This window comes from Microcaecilia unicolor, chromosome 7, assembly GCF_901765095.1.
Source record: "Microcaecilia unicolor chromosome 7, aMicUni1.1, whole genome shotgun sequence".
Lineage (NCBI taxonomy): Eukaryota > Metazoa > Chordata > Amphibia > Gymnophiona > Siphonopidae > Microcaecilia > Microcaecilia unicolor.
This window is the reverse complement of record NC_044037.1, coordinates 244,793,362-244,814,623: the sequence shown is the minus strand read 5'-3', so window position 1 is coordinate 244,814,623 and position 21,262 is coordinate 244,793,362. Positions and strand designations below refer to the sequence as shown.

General features: G+C 39.2%; 1 protein-coding gene across 1 annotated transcript in view; it reads left to right on the top strand.

The window, feature by feature from the left end:
- PKP4 (plakophilin 4) overlaps positions 1 to 21,262 on the top strand; it is a gene marked incomplete in the record, with an annotated part of 553,440 nt that overhangs the window by 324,699 nt on the left and 207,479 nt on the right. The window contains 1 exon segment of the mRNA XM_030210570.1: positions 13,352 to 13,565. Within this exon segment, the coding sequence (XP_030066430.1) occupies positions 13,352 to 13,565 (214 nt within the window).

Sequence of the window (21,262 nt, the reverse complement as noted above, 5' to 3'; positions counted from 1 at the left end):
ATGCAGCAAATAAATCTAGTAGCACCTTTGAAATGGTCAGTAGTAGTATCGTCACCAAATATGTTACCCTGGTTTCAAGCCTTATGAGTAATACAAGAGATGCTGGAGCATAGGGACACCTTAGGTTAAACTGAGCTACTAATGGTACTATTTAAATTGTTAGGCCAACTGGCATTTACTAAATCTCTTCAGTGCTATGCTTATTTATCTGAAGTGTGAAGACACAATAATTGTAATTTTACTTATAAATTAATTGCAATATGACTTTTATTTAACATTTAATTAAAAGTTAATGTTGGTATTCAAATTCTACAAGCAACGAAAATTAGCAGAATTTTAAGAAAAAGATAAGTATGAATACTGGCTCATTTCTTTTCTATGTATTACTTGAATACAATTATAATTTAGTTGTTCAGTAAGATGTTATCCCAGAATACTTCCACACTGGACCGATAAAAATATATTTAGTTAGCTCACCTCAAATTGTTTACGCTCTATAGTTTTATACTTTGACTTTGTTTTGTAGTTGTCAGCCTCAGTACTGTTCAAAGTGTCTGCTTATCAAAGTTCAACATTACAGTATATCTGTTGCTACCTCTTTCTCTGAATTCCTGAATGGTAGACTCTTTCAAGGCCCAAGACAGGATTTTCTTTGTGTCCCCCCCCCCCCCCCCCCTCTCTATTTTGGGTGGGAGTCCATTCTCCATGGCATATCTTTCTGGTGGGCTGGAGACTTCCTTCTTCCGCTGGCTAGTGTCCAAGAAATCCCTGTGACCTCAGGCTGCTCTCAGGTAACATACACAGGGCTTTTTTTGAGGGGGTACTGAGTACCGGCACCTTTTTCATTGTCTGCTAAAATTGACTCATGGTCCCCAAGTTATAATGAAAGAGCTCAGGCTCTACACACCAATTCTGCCTTTTCATAGATTCTGTGACTGGTTGCTGGGGGCCTGGCTATTGTGGGGTGGGTCCCTCAGTGATCACCCCACTCCTGAAGGGTGGCCTGGCATTTGAGTACCAGCACCTTTTTTGCTAGAAAACACACTGATTATACATCATGGTTCTTGCATGTCCCATGATCTTAACATAGTAGATGATGGCAGAAAAAGACCTGCACGGTCCATCCAGTCTGCCCAACAAGATAAACTCACATGTGCTACTTTTTGTGTATACCTTACCTTGATTTGTACCTGTCCTTTTCAGGGCACAGACCGTATAAGTCTGCCCAGCACTATCCCCGTAACATCACTAGAAAATAAAAGCTATCTGTCCTGGGTCTAATGTAATCTTGTTATGCTAAGGGTGTGAGTTGATGCTGTTACAGCTATTGACCTTTCCATAAAGCACCATATAATTGACTCATGGTATTTTTACAAGGCAATTCTTTGTGAAATTGTACAACGCTGCATAACCCTAGTAGCGCTTTAGAAATGTTAAGTAGTAGTAGTAGCAATTTGAGCATTCCTGAATGTAGCAGTTGACACTTGGGTGTACATTGCTTTTGTGTGTAGCATTATATAATCCGAATAAGGCAACAGAAGGCTGCTGCTTTAAAGCTGCACAGGCAGGCTGCTCACAAAACTGCACTGCTTCCTTCCCTTTGTTTATTTGGAATTATTTACCACCTTTTTTCAAAGAATTCACACATTGAAGCAGGACTGTGGGTCACATGCCCACTTCAGTTCTGTTGGGATACCCCAAGTTTTTGTTGAATTCTACGTTAGAGAGAGTGTTTGTGTGTATGTGTCCGCCTGCTGAGCAGAGGCTGAGGTATCTGATGAGGGATTCTCATTACCTGCCCTCACTGTTAATACCAGTGCTCTGTATCTTACATATGAGAAGAGGGAGGTCAGAGAACACTGTTTTGAATACAAATAAAATTAGGTGCCAGATAGATTCCACAAAAGAATGATGAACAATGTGTCAGCATGTGAACTGTCGATATTGATTTCAGCCAACAGTTCATACGCTAACGCACTGTTTATCGTTCTTTTGTGGTATAGTTGACAACAAATAGAAACTCACTACGGTATAGTTGAGTGACATCAATATTGAATTGTATGACTCCTGACACAGGCATTGCTGCCGAAACACAGCCGTGTCAAGTCCAGTCCCTTGTGCCACTAATACTTATGGCTGAGTGAGAGTATCTTGCCATTTTGTTTTTGGCATCAATAAAACCTTTGTGTTTTTGATGGTTTCCTCACTATTCTTCCTAGAAAATATTGTCAGGATTTTTTCCCTCATAGTTCCTCTTTTTGCTTCTGCTTACTTTTATGGTAATGTCATTCTGCTTCTCCCAGTCACTCTTTGTTGCCATGGTCATGCTTGTGCTGGGTTCTCTGTTGCCTCCCAAGATCCTGACCCCAGCTTCCTGCTCCATACTGTGTTTGGAAGCACAGCATATGGCAGCCATGCTCTGCAGCAGGAGAAATGTGTCTAAGAAACTTGGCCACGTGGCAATAAGAGGCCGTACACCTCTGCCCTGCAGTGGCAAAAGGAAACAAGTACCTGTTTTTACTGAAGCACTTGCTTCCTTTTGCCATTGTAGGAAAGACTTCTTAGGTGCGTGCTTCTCTTGCTGCTGAACGCAATCTCTACCTGCCCCATATACAAAGGGTGTAAGAAGTGGATTGCCAAGATTGGGAGACATGAATGGTCCAAACAGCAACAGAGATGGACTGGAATGTAATTGTATGTTAGCAAACTCAACACACAACTGCAGCAATTACTTTACTGGGACCTTCCCCACCCTCCCCCCCCATACACACACATATACTTTGCAAATACTGCTGGGGAGGTATTTGCACCACTGACATTAAAGTCCAACTCCCCCTTTCCTTATGCATAGGTTGTTCCAAATGTGAGGCCATGAAGTACTAAGAGTGTTAGGGTGCAGAATGACGCTTCCTGGTTTTGAAAAGATGATAAATTGGCTTATATGAACCCATTTCTTTAGGCTACAAAAGTAGCTCTTAGTATCTGAAAATATGAGCAATACAATCAACACTAGACACAACAAATAACACATAAGGACAGATAATACAGTATTTAAAGCCAAACCAAGCAATTTCTCAAAAAAGCCAGCTTTACATGGTGTAAGGAAGGTAAGCAGAATTTCCAGTGTCTTTAAACCCAAAGGTGGGGCTTTCTTGAGTAGCAACCAACTTGAAACAGGTAACTGAAGTAAGGCTTGATGTGAGGAATACAAAACTGAGGGTAGATCATAGAATCACTCAGGTACTGAAATAGAATAGGTGCCTTTTGATACGTGATCCTATGGCCTATAAGGATTATTTTAAATTCTGTAAGTGTCTAGGATGTCCTGATGTGTTACATAATGCAGAAATTTTGAATAATGGCAGTTTCATCCAACTTCATGTTCTGTAAATGATAGTTAACTGGATTTTTATTGTTGTGCTATTTATATTCCCCCTCTTTTGGTTCTCTTCATTTGTTTTTATTATGATTCTATTTATACTTTCTAATGTACACCACAATGATGGTATTATGAATGGTGGTATATTAAATCTCAAATTTTTTCTGGAATTCAGAATGAAAACACTGCTTGAATAAACTGTCTCTTATAAAGAAGTAAAGAGTTTCTACTATGCTAAATACTGTTTACATTTTTAATCCATGGGACAACTAGGATCTGTGTAGCCACACAGATGATGCCATCATACAACATCACTAGATCAAGATGGTTACCAAAGCTTAGCAATGTTAAACAATGAACTACACTACATGGAGGTCCTGTGCTATTGCCTATAATGTCATTTTTTATCTGCAATAGCCTTAAGTCAGATTCATAGGTTTCTCCATTCATTTGTTATGTTTGCTTCTTTTTACTCTTATTTTCAATGTAGCCACATTTTATTCATTTAAAGTTTGTGATGGCAGAAATGAAGCCTGGTTTTAAACAGGGCCCAGCATGCAACTGAAAAATGTCTTATCAGAGACATGCATGACTATTGTGTCTGTTGTATGGGCCAAAAACACAAAGTGCAGGATTGTAACGAATGTGCAAGGATGCCACCCAAACTCTGACCAATGAGAAATTCTGCAAAAAGAGACCAAAAGCCATCTTTTAGCCAATGCTATAGATGTTCTACATAAAAAAAAAATGGGTTTTCTTCAAGTTACTTTCTGATTCCAAAGAAGACGGAGGACTTCAGAATTTGATCAAGTAGACATTCAAAATTAATTCTTTGGGCTTTAATCTACTTCTTTACATCTTTTTTTTTTAAAAAGAGAAACAGGTTGGCATGCATAGATCTAAAGGATGCTTACGTTCACATTACAATTCATCCAAATCGCAGGAAATGGTTACATTTTCTCTTTGTTCTCAAACACTTGCAATGCAAAGTCCTGCCTTTTGGTCTGTTTTCATCTCCAAGGATTTTCACAAGGTGTGTGGCTGTTGTAGTGGCACATCTTCACAGAGAAGGAGTAGTAGTTTTCACATTACCTGGGTGATTGGCTAATTGGGAAACTCACTCCAAAGCATGATGGCTTCATTACAGTGGTCAGTTCAACTTCTCCCAGAAATAAGATTTCCCATAAACACAAAGATAGATAATCTAAAAATACATGATCTTCACTACTAAAGAGGGCAGAGGTGATCATGACTTTAGTTTGCGATCTCTCAGCTAGACACACAGATTATGAAATTGGGTCACATGGCTGCAGCCATATATGTGATGCTGCTGGCAGGTTTACAGATGAGGGAAGCTCAGTGGCAAATCAAGCTACAACAGGCTAAACATTCTTAACCCTTCTCTTCTCAGATCTCAGTTACAGAGGATTTCAAGAAGGCATCCCAGTGGTGGGCAATCCTGTAAATTTACTCAGAGGGGAAATTACCTCTTCACAATCTCACTTAGTCTTTATGACAGATGTGATAGATAGATGTCCAGTCTGGGATGGGTAGCCCATCTAATTCACTTACTGAATTAGTTCATGGTTCTTTATGGAATTAAATTGTACTTCCTTGTCATCCTACCAGACCAGTCCAGAACTGATAGGTTATGTCCATCAGCCAGCAGATGGAGACAGTCTTGTGAGCTGTGTCTGTATGGAGTCTTTTGTATGGTGACTAAACAACTCACAAACTATTTAAACAAATTCTCAATATTACATGACTCCCAGTCAGGATTTCGATCTAACCACAGTACTGAAACAGTACTAGGTTACTCTCATGAATAAATTCAAACAAACAATTGCAACTGGCAAGAACATACTACTCCTACAATTTGATATGTCATGCACCTTCGACATGGTTGATCATGGAATATTACTAAATATCCTCGAGTACTTCGGAATTGGAGGCAACGTTCTCAATTGGCTCAAGGGGTTCCTTACCACACAATCATACCAAGTGACAACTAATTCGACTACATCAGCCACTTGGATACCTGAATGCGGAGTTCCACAGGGATCCCCCCTCTCACCAACCTTATTCAACTTAATGATGATACCCTTGGCCAAACTACTATCAAACCAAAACCTCAACCCATACATATACGCAGACGATGTAACGATCTACATCCCATTTAAACAAGATTTAAAGGAAATTTCCAATGACATCAACCAAAGCCTTCATATCATGCATACATGGGCTGATGCATTTCAGCTGAAACTCAATGCAGAAAAAACCCAGTGCCTAATACTCACCTCTCAACATAACACGAACAAATTCACCACCATTAACACACCAAAACTGAATCTTCCAATTTCGGACACCCTAAAAATTCTTGGAGTTACCATTGATCGACATCTAACACTTGAGAGTCACGCAAAAAACACAACCAAGAAAACGTTCCATTCAATGTGGAAATTAAAAAGAGTAAGACCTTTCTTCCCGAGGACCGTCTTCCGCAACCTAGTACAATCAATGGTACTCAGTCATCTAGACTACCGCAATGCACTCTACGCTGGCTACAAAGAGCAAATAGTCAAGAAACTTCAGACAGCTCAGAACACTGCAGCTAGACTCATATTCGGTAAAACAAAATATGAAAGTGCTAAACCTCTACGAGAAAAGCTACACTGGCTCCCACTCAAAGAACGCATCACGTTTAAAATATGTACCCTAGTTCACAAAATCATCCATGGAGATGCCCCAGTCTACGTGTCAGACCTGATAGACCTACCACCCAGGAATGCTAAAAAAAAATCATCCCGCACATTCCTCAATCTTCACTTCCCCAACTGTAAAGGTCTAAAATACAAGCTAACACATGCATCAACCTTTTCCTACTTGAGCACACAATTCTGGAACGCGCTGCCACGCAACCTAAAACGATCTATGAACTAACTAACTTCCGCAAACTACTGAAGACCCATCTCTTTAACAAGGCATACCAAAAATATCAACAAATGTGAACTCCTACACATATGTCCAGAATTGTCTTGCATTATTTGCTTGTTACACTACTGCCATGTTTTGTCATTATCATGCTGCCCAAAATCCTTGTGTTATACTAAGTGTCTATTTTCTTATGTAATTCCACCATTCATGATGTATTGTAAGCCACATTGAGCCTGCAAAGAGGTGAGAGAATGTGGGATACAAATGCAATAAATAACTACTATTACTACTACTATTTAGCATTTCTAAAGCGCTACCAGGGTTGCGCAGCGCTGTACAATTAACAAAGGACAGTCCCTGCTCAAAGGAGCTTACAATCTAAATAAATAAAAAGACTCTATACAGACATAGCTCACCAGTATTCTGTGTTTCCAGCAGATCATGTCAGACAATTGGTGCAGTTTTTTACTGCCAGAATAGCTCTTGGGACTAGTTGGTACGTGAAGTCCAGTATCCAACAGTAGTCAACCCAGGTCACAAGTATCTTGTGATAGCAAAAGAAAAAAAAACGGATTTCATGCTGCTTATCACAGGAATAAGCAGTGGATTTGCCAAAGTCCTCCTTAATGGCTTTTGGACGTTTCTTTCAGGAAATTGTCCAAAGCTTTTTTAAACTCTGCTAGGCTGTTTTCACCATATTCTGGCAACAAATTCCAGAGCTTAATTACGCAATGAATGAAGAAATGCTTTCTCTGATTTGTTCTAAATGTACTACTTAGTAGCTTCATTGTGTGCTTGTACTTTTGAGAAAAGTAAATGTGATTCATGTCTACCTATTCCAGTCCACTCATGATTTTATAGATTCTATCACATCTCTCCTCAGATGTGTTTTGTCCAGGCCTCCTTAGTCATTCCTTATAGGAGAGTCATTCAATCTCCCTTATTTTTGTAGCTCTTCTCTGTATCTTTTCTAATTCTGCTTATATCTGCTCTGAGATGTGCTGACTAGAATTGCATACAATTTTCAAGGTGCTGTTACACCATGAGAGAAAAACAGAGGCATTATATTTTGTTTTATTCTTCACTCCTTTTTGAAGGTTAAATGCTAGCGTAGTAGATTTTCTTCGTGTATTGCAGTTATTAAATCAAATTTGATTGTTATCACTGTTGCCAGGTGGCCCCAGCACCATTACCTCTTGCACCAAATCGTGTTCTACTAAGGACTGAATCTAGAGTTTCTCCCCCCTTTGGTTGGTTCTTGAACCAGCTGCTCCATGAAGCAGTAAAATTTTTCATGTAGGAACTTTACCTCCCTAACATGCTCTGACATTACATTTATCCAGTCACTATTGGAGTAATTGAAATCAGACAATCAAAAACAATACGGTTTCATACAAAAATATGAAGGATTTGCTAAGAATAACTGACTCAAAATACTTAAACAAGAGTGGTGTCAGTGTGTTGAATCTTGGCGTCTGTTCCCTCTGCAGCTGTTTTCTGAGTGCAGTTTCTACAGAACAGTGGAAGTCTTCTCCTGATGCAGCAGTTGCAAAACAGAGTATCCCTGTTGGGAATTGATGTGATGAATCTCTTGGGCAGTGGATGTACAAAATTTTATTTTGTTGAAAGATTTGGGAAGAAATTTGTGGCTGTTTGAAAAAGATGTAACTGAGTTAAGTATATCTAAAATATTTGAATTTCATAGATATTCTTTTGAACTGTTCTGGTTTTGTATGAAGGATTTTTGCTAATGTACAGTAAGCTTTTTTGGATTGCGTGAATATACATTAGAGTATTTTAAGTGGAGTTTTGTTCTGACCTATGATGGTACATTTCTCATTCCTTGTAAGGAGTTTGAGTTTGTTTTCTGAGGTCTTTTTTCTTCACTTCTAAGTGCTGTGAGTCAGCTACTGTTAGCAAATCCTTCATATTTTTGCACGTAACAGTATTGTTTGATTTTCAGATGTTATTGTGTCTCCTATTTTTGAATAGCCTTTTGATATAATTGAGGGTAATTGAAATTGCCCATAATTAGTTTTTTAATTTGTTCCCTTCCCTAACATTTCGACATCTGTCAGGTAGATGGTAGTATATCCCTTTCACTATTTTCCCCTTTACATATACAGTTTCTTTTCATAAGGATTACAAGGTATATTTTGTTTGCTACGGAACTTTTATTCTATTTGATTCAAGGCTCTCTTTAACATATAGTACTATCCCTTCAATTTAATCAACCCTTTCACTGTGATATAATTTGTACTATGCTGTGACAGTGCCTATTGGTTATCCTCGTTCCATCAGGTCTCAGAGATGTCTATTATATCTACCTTTCATTTAGTGCTATATATTCTAACTCTCCTGTCTTATTTTTTAGGCTTCCAGCATGGTATAAGTGGGTTATAAACAGATTACAAACAATTGGGGGGGGGGGGGGGGGTTGTTCCTATTAACAATTGCTCAGCAGTTGACAGTGATAATCTGCAATCATTCAATTTACTCTTTATTTAAAGGCACCGATATACTGTTGCATTTATTGCAGCCTCTGTCAGGATGCCATAACTTCCCCTGTTTTGCCGATATCCTTCAAAGATACCTTGTTCTAAACCATGCACTCTTGAACAACTTTTGGGTTTCCTACTACTACTACTATTTAGCATTTCTATAGCGCTACAAGGCGTACGCAGCGCTGCACAAACATAGAAGAAAGACAGTCCCTGCTCAAAGAGCTTACAATCTAATAGACAAAAAATAAAGTAAGCAAATCAAGTAGGTACTAGTTTAATGCAGCTGTATCTCCTTTATAAAATGTTGATGCCATCAGCCTGGTTCTACCCTAGTTAAGGTAAAGCCCATTTTTCCAGAATAAACCTACTTTCCCCAAAATATTGTCCAGTTCTTAACAAATCTAAATCCCTTCTCATTTCACTCTCATCCACGCAATTGAGACTATGGAGCTCTGTTTGTCTCTTGGGTCCTGTGCATGGAAAAGACATCATTTCAGAGAAAACTACTTTGAAGGTTCTGGATATCAACTGCTATCTAAAAGCCTAAATTTGGCTTCCAGAACCTCCCTCCCACAAGTTGTATACCTGTAACGGGTATTCTCTATAAACAGCTGAATCCTACAGCCACACGTTCCCACTGACCCATTCCCAGTTGAACTGTGCTTACATTGGACTAGTGTCAGTGGTCATATTCAGTAGCACAGGACCCCCCATGTAAGTGAGTGAATGCATTCTTTTATATTGTTAAGCTTTGGTAATCATGTCAACTTGGTAACCATCATACAATGCCATCTGTGTGGCTTTAAGATCCTGCTGTCCACAGAAAACATCCATTACAAATATGCAACTTCATTTTCTTGGGGGAAGGGAATTTTCTTTGAATATTTGTCTTTCCGATAATTGAAAGCTAAAGGGAATATTTTGCATCTAACGCTCCTAAGCTTGCAGTGAAGTAATACAAGTGTCCTAGGCACATAATGAATTGAAACATTGTTGAGGTGGCTCAAATTGTTTTCTACCTTGTATGCCAGTCTTTTAGGGTAAAAGAGTACACCAAAAGGTAGATACAGAAATAAAAGTACACATTGACCTCCAGAAACAGAACAATGACGAGTTCTTTATTGTTAGACCCGACATAGACTGTGTTTCGGCGACCAAGTTCCTGCATCAAGGGTCACTGAAATTGCAGAACTCCTATATGATAAAAATAAGAAGTCTTCTTATATTCAGTTGAATGGCACATGATATCCTTTGTTAAACCTTGTCATTCAATTGAATATACAGAAGACTTCTTATTTTATCATTTAAGAGTTCTGCAATTTCAGTGACCCCTAATGCAGGTGCTTGGTCGCTGAAACTCAGCCCGTATTGGGTCTTTTCAGTAAAGAACTGTTCATTGTCCTGTTTCTGGAGGTCAATGTGTACTTTTGTTTCTGTATTTAGTCTTTTAGTGGAAGCCTTGCAAGGGAGCCACAGGATGAAATACCTCAGGGAAAACCAAGCAGAATGCAATTTATTGATGATTTGAAGAGAAACTTTGTTTGTAGTATTATCAAGAAAATTTAGGAATCTTAAATTTCTTATATAAAATACAGGAAACACTGTTTGGAGATCTCGGTCAGTCTCCTAGGAGGAGGGTGCCCTCTTGATAACCAACCAAGTTCTCAAGAACTATACAGCCAGACAGGGCCGGTCAAACCCGGTAAGCAGGGTAAGCACTGCAGGAGGGCGCCTGCCTTCAAGGGCGTCACTTTGCAAGCAATCTAATCTCTGCTGCTCATCTCAGTCTGGCTCCAAAGCTGTCAGCTCTCTGTCCCGTCCCCTCCCCCCACCTCCCAAGCAGAGAAATATCCTCCTTGTGTTTGTCAGAGGATGTCACTGCTCCAACTGAATCTGGCTCTGAAATAACTTGTGGAGCTCAGCTAACCTCTGTCCTCTGCCCAGAGAGGGCTCAGACAGAGACAGCACAGCAGAGCCTGGACCCTTGTTTTGTCAGAGACTGCTGTTTAGTGCTGCACCTGACCCACCCTTTTCCACCCCCCACCCCCAACACAGCAACTCACAGGACAGGAGGGCTAGATGCCTGCTTTCAATTCCTAACCATCACCTATCTCTCATTCCCACTTCAGTAACTCCTGTTAGTCTGTCCAACTCAGATTGTAGAATATGTTAGTTTATGCTGATTAAGTCTGTCCTAGCTAGATCCTAAGCTGTGCTCGATGGGAAGGCTATTGTGCTGCAAGCAGAGTCTAACTTCTTAGGATTTCAGGTTAATTTTTGAAGAATTTGGAGAGGGGCTATCTCTGTTCTACATGTGTGACTGCAAGGCCAAGTGTCTGAATAGGGATCTGTTTGTTAGATTCTGAAATTTTGATAACACATTGTTTTTCAGAGTTGGCAAGACTGTCTGTTCTCCTAATTCCTGGTCTGTGTGCTAAGTTATTATTTTTCTTCTATACTGGTGTAATATTTTCAATGATGCCATGGCTGGTAAAAGGGGTGTGTCTACTGTGGGGGCGGAGCCATAGTGATCCCGCCTCTGGATGGGTAGGGGCGCCGACTAATAGACTGCAGGAGGGCGCTAGAAACCCTAGGGCCGGCCCTGCTGCCAGACTATTTTTCCAGATATCCATAATCAAAAGGTGTGGCAGAAATGCTTGCATGCACTATTTCCAGTTTGTAGTACAGTTAGGGCTTTTATTATTAAATATTTATACATTGTAAATTTAGGTAGCTATTTTCCAGGCAATTTGGAGTTGTTTGATAATACAAAAAAATCCAATATTAAATGTGTTTTGTGGTACAGGAACCATTGCTGGGTTCCTTTTCCAGTGGTATGCAATACGTTTGTGTAGCTGAGGAGTTATCAGTATGGAAAAGCACAAAACGATAACAGGCAAGGGGAATAATGGAAGGGTCCTAAGGGAAGTGGAGTTTTTCCAGTATTTATTCAATTAATGCCTATTTTACTATTTGTGCGTTGGTGTTTATCGGTTAAACTTAAAGTCAAAAGTCCTGAGTATATTTATGGAGATATTATAGAGTAGCTCTTCGAAAAAATAAAACTAAACAAAAAAATATCAGAACTGCCCAACTACACATATTTGTTTGTTCTTCCAAAGAACATGGACAATATGGGCTAGATTCTTTAAATAGCTCAAAATTTGGTGTTGAAAAAAATCGGCGTTCAATGCTGTTCTATAATGGGCACTTAAAGAAAAGTGCCCATTATAGAATAGCATTAAGTGCCTATTTTGGTGCCAGGACTTACACCTGCTGAAACCAGGTGTAATTCTTAGTACCCAATTTGCAAATTTTAAGATCGCCCCTGATCCACCCATGAACCTCCCATGGCCACACCCCCTTTGGGTTTGCACACGATAGGATTTGGGTGTAAATTGTTATAGAATAGCATGTAGCAAGATGTGCATGCAAATTCAAATGAGTGCCAGTTAGAACTAATTAGCACCCAGTTATTGGCACTAATTGGCTCGTTTAGCCAATTTAGTTGGGCACACATCTTGGATCTGGTATCCAAATATCAGCACCATATAGAGCAGTGTTTCCCATTTTCAATACCGACGTGCCCCTTGCCATTCAGGTTTTCAGGATATCCACAATGAATATGCACGAGAAATTTGCATATAATGGAATCAGTGTATGCAAATCAAGTCCATACATATTCATTATATATAGCCTGAAAACCTGACTGGCAAGGGGTACTCCAGGACTGGACTTGGGAATCACTGATATAGAGAATCCGGGGGTATATTCTTCCATGTATTAAAAAACATATTGCGCCAGTCACCTTAATATGTAGCATCCTCAACAGGTTGTATCTGGGTTCTATTTGTTTGTGGGGCAGTTCTATAACTTTGTGGCACCTATATTGAGGTGCAGTGAGGCATGCTTAACATTGGTTCTTTAATTACACTTATGCCTCCACCTAAGCTGTTATAGAATACTTGTGAAAAGGCTCATTGGTGTGCCAGAACCAGCAAACCCATTTATGGCAGACTGGTGTAAGTTGGCACAAATTAGTGCACCATGTGTTGTGTGGTGACACATCCATGACCCACCCATGCTGCACCACACTAAGCAAATTTGGCATGTACATTATAGAAAACTGCCTAGCATTTACATGATTAATAGCCAATTATTGGTGCCAATTACACCTGTAAGTGCTACTGTACTATAGCTTATATGCTTATTTGACACCTAACTTTAGGGTGCCAGCTTATAGAATTGCCCTTTTGATATAGCATAAAACCATTTAAGCACTTTGGTTCAAATGCTATCTATGAAGAAAAAAAAGTGTCAAGACAGTTGTTGATCTTTAATGTCTGGTAGATTTTGCAAATGTTTCTACTTGTAATAGTATTTTTCTTGACTTGAGGTTCGTCAATGTCTTTAGATGTATTTTCTTTTTTATTAAATTAAACACATTGGGAAGTACTATACGGAGTATTTTTATTAGTAGAAATTTGAATTCGTCATTATTAAATGCAATATTGGCTGTTATGTATCATTATAGGTATGTAGGTTAGACGGCATCAAGCATCTCGTTGACCTTTTGGATAATAAGGTCTTGGAAGTTCAGAAAAATGCATGTGGTGCACTAAGAAACCTTGTTTATGGAAAGTCTACAGATCAAAATAAATTGATGGTGAAGAATGCTGGTGGAATACCTGCTCTTTTACGGTTGCTAAGAAAAACTGTTGATCCAGAAATAAGGGAGCTTGTAACTGGTAAGTAAATAACAAATGATTTGGTTTTTTTTAAATTGAAATTTATTAAAATAAATTTGAACAAAGCCATAATCAAAGCAAAGAAAGTCTGAAGTACAAGGCAATCTAAAAAGAAAAGGAAAAATATAATAAACAAATTAACTAAGACTTTCTGTAGTCCACATTCTAAGGAGAAAATTCCAAGAACTTGAAGAAAAAAGTCCAAAGCACCCAACAATCCCCACTACTCATTTATCCTCCCAACCTAGTTACAAAAGAAGATTTTTAAAGGAAGCAAATTGTTTTTTTTAGCAAGAAATTATTCTAAATATAGTGGGTCTAAGAAGGGAAACCTTCAGACATTTGCAGGGAAACTGGAAGGAAAAAGCAGCACCTGAAGCCAGCCTCGGAGCTTAAGTTGTAAGAAAGCTTTCTTTTGTAGCTGTGTACTTCTGGCAATGTCTGGAAACAATCACCTTCTGCAGATAAAAAGAAATATCTTGAAACTTTATCTTTGAAAATTAGACTTATCAGGCTCAGCTTCCAGAACTACCACCAAAGTAGCTCTAACAGAGATGTTATCCATAGAAGATTCTAGGAAAGTGGAAATATTTAATCTGTCTGTAGAGATTATATAGAGTCCATTCCACCTTCTTCAGCATGCTCACTTCTCTTCCCAAGTGGTAAAGAAGATAGTCTAGATACCACTATTTCCCCACGTTTCACTATCTCAAATTATCTCTCAAATACATCAGCCACAGTTCTTTCAATGGAAAATTTAATTCTCAGTTTTTTACTTTAAACATTTTCCAAATGCTCCTGTTTCAAGTGAAGCATCAAGTTGCCTTTTGTAAAAGACCCATTCAGAAATTGAGAGGTGGAGGATTGTACTGATAACTCTCCTATTTGTCTACTTTACTCAATTTCTTATCTTGTTCTGATTTGCTTAGAAACAGTTTGTTTGAATTCTGAGGTCCCAGAAATAGAATAATGAAGAGTTGCCTCAGTCCTCAAAATGCCCTCCCACATATCCTCCAGGATAACCTTTCTAGCACCAGCTGCCCTCAGTAGGACCCACCAAACCAGGCACCACACCACCTTTAGGAGGGGAATTAAGGCTGCCAAAGAAACTGAACCAATCTCGAAGACCCTATGTTGTCCTAACCGCTTTAGCTCCAGAAAGGTAGGGAGTTTCGTTCTGTCCAGGCAGACATTCATCAACCGGCCATTCTTCAGTTCATCCCATGCGTCTAGTTCCAACTGTGCATTTTCCAATTCAACATCTAGGCCACTTGAGAGTTGAGGGTGGTGTTGAGCAGCTGCCAAAGCTTAACATCAGTTCCAGCTGCCAAAGAAACCAAACCAATCTCGAGGCCCCAGTGTTGTCCTATCAACATTGGCTCTAGAGAGGTAGGGAGACATACCCAAATAGGACTGAAGGAAAATAGGAAACAATCCTTTAGCAGTTGTTTGGAACTCTTTGTAACTTGGAAGCTAAATTTTTCTGGGAAAACAAAGACATGATCCTATGATAAATGGAATACCTAAGTAACCATTAGCACAGTGGTTCCCAAATCAGATAGTGGTGGCATCGCAGCCAGGTTTTCAGGATATCCACAATGAATATTTATGACATCGATTTGCATGCTGTGGAGGCAGTGCATGTAAATCTCATGAATATTCGTTGTGGATATCCTTAAAACCAGACTGGCTGGGGTGCCTTCGGGATCAGGTTTTGGAACCACTGGATTATCATGTTTCAGGTATTACAAAGATATAATGGCTAAACCCAGATAATGAAACAATTTAGACTTAAACAGTTGATCCCTAAGTTACATTCACAGAGAAGAAGCAAGGCCACGAAAATAGATCATCATTCTGACAGTAAGTCAATCGTACCTGTTTACCAGCAGCTTCTATGTGGCTGCCGTTCTTTCTCTATCTGTCTTCCCCTTCAACTAATTTTTCCTCTTTCCCATGTTTCCCTTAAGTGGTTAACATAGTATATAGCTTTTGTAACAGTAACCAATTTGCAATAATATTGGACCAACTAGAAGGATTTTTGATCTGACAGCTTCCATGCAATGTCTTAAAATACAAGGATATCAGATTTCTACATCACTGGCTGCCGGTGAACATGTAAGTTCATTTTGAAATATTGGCCCATTAGGTTTGTTTTGTTTGTTTTGTTTTTTTAAGCTTGTATGTTGAAATGACATGAAGCTAGGGGGCAGTATTTCCTTAACAACATCTTGGATGCTAAATGTTTAACTTATTCTGTCAGAACTTATTAATACTACTTATTCTCTCACCAAATTATGAGATTCTCAAACAAATTTGTATATATATGCAGTTCAATTAATAGGCCTTTGACATTATTGGAATTCAAAATATTTTTATTTGCATGTATTCTGATTTGTGGTAATCATATACAGCTTAGCTATAGAAACTGATAACTCTTCTGATACTTTATAACAGCTTGTGAACCTTATATAGGACCCTTTATTTGCAACCGTTTCAGCTGATTTCACAAACACCCTAATGCAATGACAGATGGTAAGAGGTACCTCTGTGGACTTTTCCACAATTTGCTTATTTTACTGGCTGTCTATATGGATTAAGTCATGCAGTGTTTAGCTGACTTAAAGAGCATTGGCTAGAATAATACATTGTAAACTCACATCACAACAAGGTATTAAAACATTTTATCCTGGGTATTTCCTTGTAAAGTGATGAGCTAAGAAATTCAGGCCTTCACTTGGAAATGAACAAGGGCAAGCCTCTATGTTCTTCCCCGTGATATTCCAATAATAATTATTTTTATAAGGAAAAGTACTTCAGTGGTTTGATAATGGGCCCTTGAACCACACAGGGATTCTTATCTTAAGTTTATATACTGCTTAATCCAAGCAATTAGTCCTAAGCAGTTTACAGAGTTGAAGAAACACAAAATATACACTATTAGATCTTTACATAAAATGTAAAAAAGAAACAGCAAGATGGTGGGGGGTTGTATAGGAGGTGGAGGTGATTTTTGTTTTTGGGGGGGTTGCTTTGATCTGGAAAATCTCTCCTTTATAAACCTAGAAGTGATCTTTGGCTTGCTTCTTACGTCTTCAGATTGTTAGCCTGTTCTGTATTTGAATGTTAAAGAAAGGAAATGGAACAACTCCTTAGTCATTGGGTATGTTTGGTACAACAAGAATAATTGTATTTTGTCCCCTGATTTTTAGGGGTATCCCTTTTTCTGGTTGTAATGTTCTTTATTTAATAAAGACTTCTATAAATTAAAAAAAAAAAAAAAAACAGCAATACATTCCGATTAACTAATCAATATAATACTTCACCCTAAAAATTAAAAATATCCACTACACATAAAATTTCTCAAATAAATGTCAACATTTTCCTAAAACATAATAACTTTCCAACCTAATTTCCAAAGGCAGGTCATTCCAAATACACAAAAAACGCATGTATCTATGTCTAGAACGATGTACATTTTCAGTAGTAGAAGACGAATGTTTCAGTTGTAAAGATAAAGGAAGAGGAGTGAGACCATATATCACTTTATGAACAAAACATAACACTTTTTAAATAATACTCTAGCACGCAAAGGCAGCCAGTGACAAGACTTAAACAAAGGAAACACACTATCATATCTGGTACAACAAAAAATCAGCCTTGCAGTTGTATTTTGGAGTAATTGCAATCTAGATAACAGTTTCTGCGGTAGACTGAGATAAATAAAATTGCAATAATCAAAAACTGATTGTCAAAGTCTATACAACCAGAGCAAAATCCTTTTCATGAAAATTAGAGTATATAGATCTAAGCTGTTTTAACTTAAAAAAAAAAAAAAAAACTTTTTTGACTACATAATTTTTATCTCAAAAGATAATGTAGAGTTCAAAAGACCCCTAGCATACTGGCTTCTTGGACAACCTTCAAGGTCACAATGATGAATATCAGTCAAAAAATTCTTAAGCCACAATATGTTTGTCTTGTCTGCATTCAACTTAGGAAGTGACCATGAGCCCAAATCTTAATCCTAGATGTACACTGTTCAATAATCTGAAAAGTACACAAGTTGATCAGGATAAACAAGAAGCCAGAACAAAAATATCATCTGCTTATGATCAAAGAAATGGTGGCCAGATCTGACATAAATAAATTGAATAACAAAGGGAGAGTGGTGACCCCTGAGGGACTTCACACAATGGTCTCCAGGGTTTAGAACGAACAACATTCTATCGCGTCTATATTCCCTGTAGGCCCAATGGTGATCAATGCCCCTCCCCTCCCCCCCCCCCCCCCCAGTGGCGTATGCTAGGGGGGGAGCGCCAGGGAGCGACCACTCCCCCAACGGAGTTCTGCTTGTGCTTATTTTTTTTCTCAATGTGTTGCATTGAAAATGTGCGCCAACGGAAGTCCGCTCTCGCTCCGTCACCTGGCTCCGCTTCTGCCCCCCCCCCCCCAAATATGCAGGGAAAATCTAGAGAGACTATGAAGGGTTTATTATGCATCAGATAATACTTGGCTGTAATTTAACACTTTTGGGGAAGGTTCTCTTTCTCGTCACATCCCAGTGAGAGGGTGTGCCAAATCCTTTGACCTCCTTCACTGGAGGACTGCTGCGTTGTGGGCAGCTCAGTTCTGGGTGCTACTAATTTTAGCCCCCCCCCCCCCCTCCCCCCCCCAAAAAAAAAAAAACAATCCTTTATGTGTGGGTATCGCCAGAGGCAATTAGCGGTCCCTTGCGGATCCCTGAGAAGTACCTCTTTATGGGTCAAGGATTTGTCTCGCGCAAGTGGAAAGAGAGTTAATTTGCTTATATTAGTGATGTACAAGTAGAGAACCAGCTGGCTTTCAGCCTTTCACACCAGGCTTGCTCTGAGGTCTTTTTCCCATCCTCCTTGCGTCCCAGTTCCCTTTCCATTCTGTTGACAGCTTGACCTGGTCATTCTATACTTCTGGCTGAATGGGTGTTTTGAGTTTCCTTTTTGTGGCTGCTTTTGCTGTATAAAAGGAACACTGGGAGAGATTGAATATTTGTGGACAATTGGTTTGCTGACTTTGATGTCACAGAAGCAGTTGAGTTATTAGACAGAAAAGAGGCAGTAGCACACCTCTTCTGAGGGACTGACGTTTCATTCATCTGTCTCCATCTTCCTCAGATTGCACTCTGACTTATCAGCCCCATAAGGCTCTTGACTTGGTTATTAAGTGGTACAGAAGGGAAATACTCCTGGCCACTGTTAATGTTTATATCTGCCAAGCCCCCAGAAAGCTCAGTCACAGAAGGAAAAGATTCCACCCCCTTTACACCTCTGCAGTGGAGAGGGTGCTCTAATAAAACTCTCAGGCCTCTGTTTGTGGTTTAGTATCAAGAATAGTGCCACATGCTGACAGGGAAACTTGGGATACTGTTGCAGCTTTCTGCTTGTCTCACTATCTATCTGCATCTGTTATGTTTATGTTATATTATATACTGCTTTTATTCCACAAATGCCACATTGTGGATTACAAATGAAAAAAAAAAAAACTTACATTTTTTTAATGGGATTTTTAATCTTCTTTATAAAGAGATTCACTCAAGGCGCTGTACAGTAGGTACAGTTTTAATATAAAACATAATTTTGTTAACAGCATAACAATAGTAAAATAACCAAGAATAAACATAAATACAATAAGTGAGGTAAACTTGAAAACAGTAATTGAAACCTAATAATAGAACTACTGTGAAACAGTATCAAAAATATATATTTAACAGCATGGAATTCAAATACCAGGGATATAATACAATATTAGCATAATACTAATGACACCTAATAAGCATGCATTAGAACATTCAGCTACATAGATTATGATGCTAAAGAATTTCTACAATATGGCTTACCATATAGCTGAGGGACCAAGAGCAGATATATGATGGGAACAAGATACATGGTACAGAGTGAGTTGGGATAATTTGATGGTTAGTTAAGGCAAGTTTATTGTATAATTAAGTAATATCATAGTTAGCAATCATTTGTGGCAGATAAAAGGTCCACAGCGCACACATTCCCTAATGTTGTACACGACAGAAGGTATGTCGTACCCCAGCGGCATTTTGGCAGTCCATTTATGAGTCAGACTGGCCTGACCCGGTGGACTCTGATAGCTTCTTCCTCAATTGGGATAACCGATGCAGAAGTATCTTAGACGACATAGCGTCACTCAAGGCTGTGTTCAACAAAAAGGAAAGTAGGTGCCCCGTGGTTTAATGAATACCTTAGAACGCTCAAAACCAACAACAGAAGACTTGAAAGGGCCTGGAGAAAAGCACCAGGATACTCAACATCTCAATGCATGAAGCAGTCTCACAGAAAATACAATTATGCAATTAGGCAGGCAAAAAAACACTACTTCAAAACCAAGATAGGCCCAGATTTCAATGATACCAAAAAGCTTTACTTCTTTGTAACAAACTAATGGATACCACTGTGCTTACCACAACAGGAGAAGGCATCCCACCAGCTGCAGATTTAGCCAAATGTTTCAAGACAAACTCATCAAATAGAGAGCTCCCCTTCCACTGAACAATTCCAGCATTAGTGATTTTTATTAGTGGCTTGGAACCATGGCTGACGAGCAACCAGCAGACCGTTAGTTCTCAAGCTTCACTTCTTTCTGTAGATTCCGTCAAGCTGGAGCTTCGCAGATTTGTCAGGAAGTACTGCAGGCTGGATGTGTGCCCCAATTATTTACTCCAGTGTGCCCCTGCCTGTTTTCTAGATGACTTTGACGCTACATCTCAACTGTATGCTTGGTAATGGCAAGTTCCCTGTAAGCTATGGTAACATCTTACTTACCCCAGTACCCAAAGATGCCAAGAAAAAGAGTAGTGATCTGTCCAACTACCGACCAATAGCATCTATTCCCCTTTTCGTGAAACTTACGGAGAGCTTGATGAATAACAACTTAGTGAGCACTTGATAAGTTTAATAGTTCTGCATACCTCGCAGTCGGGATTTCGACCGCTCCACAGTACTGAGACCGTGCTTGTCACTCTCCTATCCAACTTTAAGAGGGAAATAGCTGTAGGGAAGAGTATTTTGCTCTTACAGTTCAACATGTCTAGTGCCTTCGACATGGTGCACCATGGCATCTTGCTGTGGCTCCTAGATTACTTTGGTGCCAGTGGAAATGTACTAGCCTGGCTGAGAGGCTTTCTTACATCAAGAACTTTCCAAGTAAACACCAACTCTAACTTATCTCATTGGAAAGCAGACTGTGGAGTGCCACAAGGTTCCCCACTATCACCAACTCTCCAACATGATGTTAATTCCTTTGGCAGTGGCTCTTTCCAAACTGGGACTTAACCCATTTATCTATGCTGATGATATCACTATCTTCATCCCTTTTGAGAAAGACCTAAATGAAATAACCAGTAAGATTCGGCAAGGCTTTAACACCATGCTCGACTGGGCCAACTCATTTCGATTCAAATTCAACGCCGAGAAAACACATTGTTTGATTCTCTCCTCTCCCTATAACAAACTCAGGCCTCCTACATTAATTACTCCTGAGCTCGTCCTGCCAATTTCGGAGTCCCTAAAAATCTTGGGAGTCATAGTTGATAGATCTTTGACATTGGAGCAACATGTGAACTCTACAGTCAAGCAAATGTTCTTCACCCTTTGGAAGCTTAAGCGTATCCAGCCTTATTTCCCTAAAGA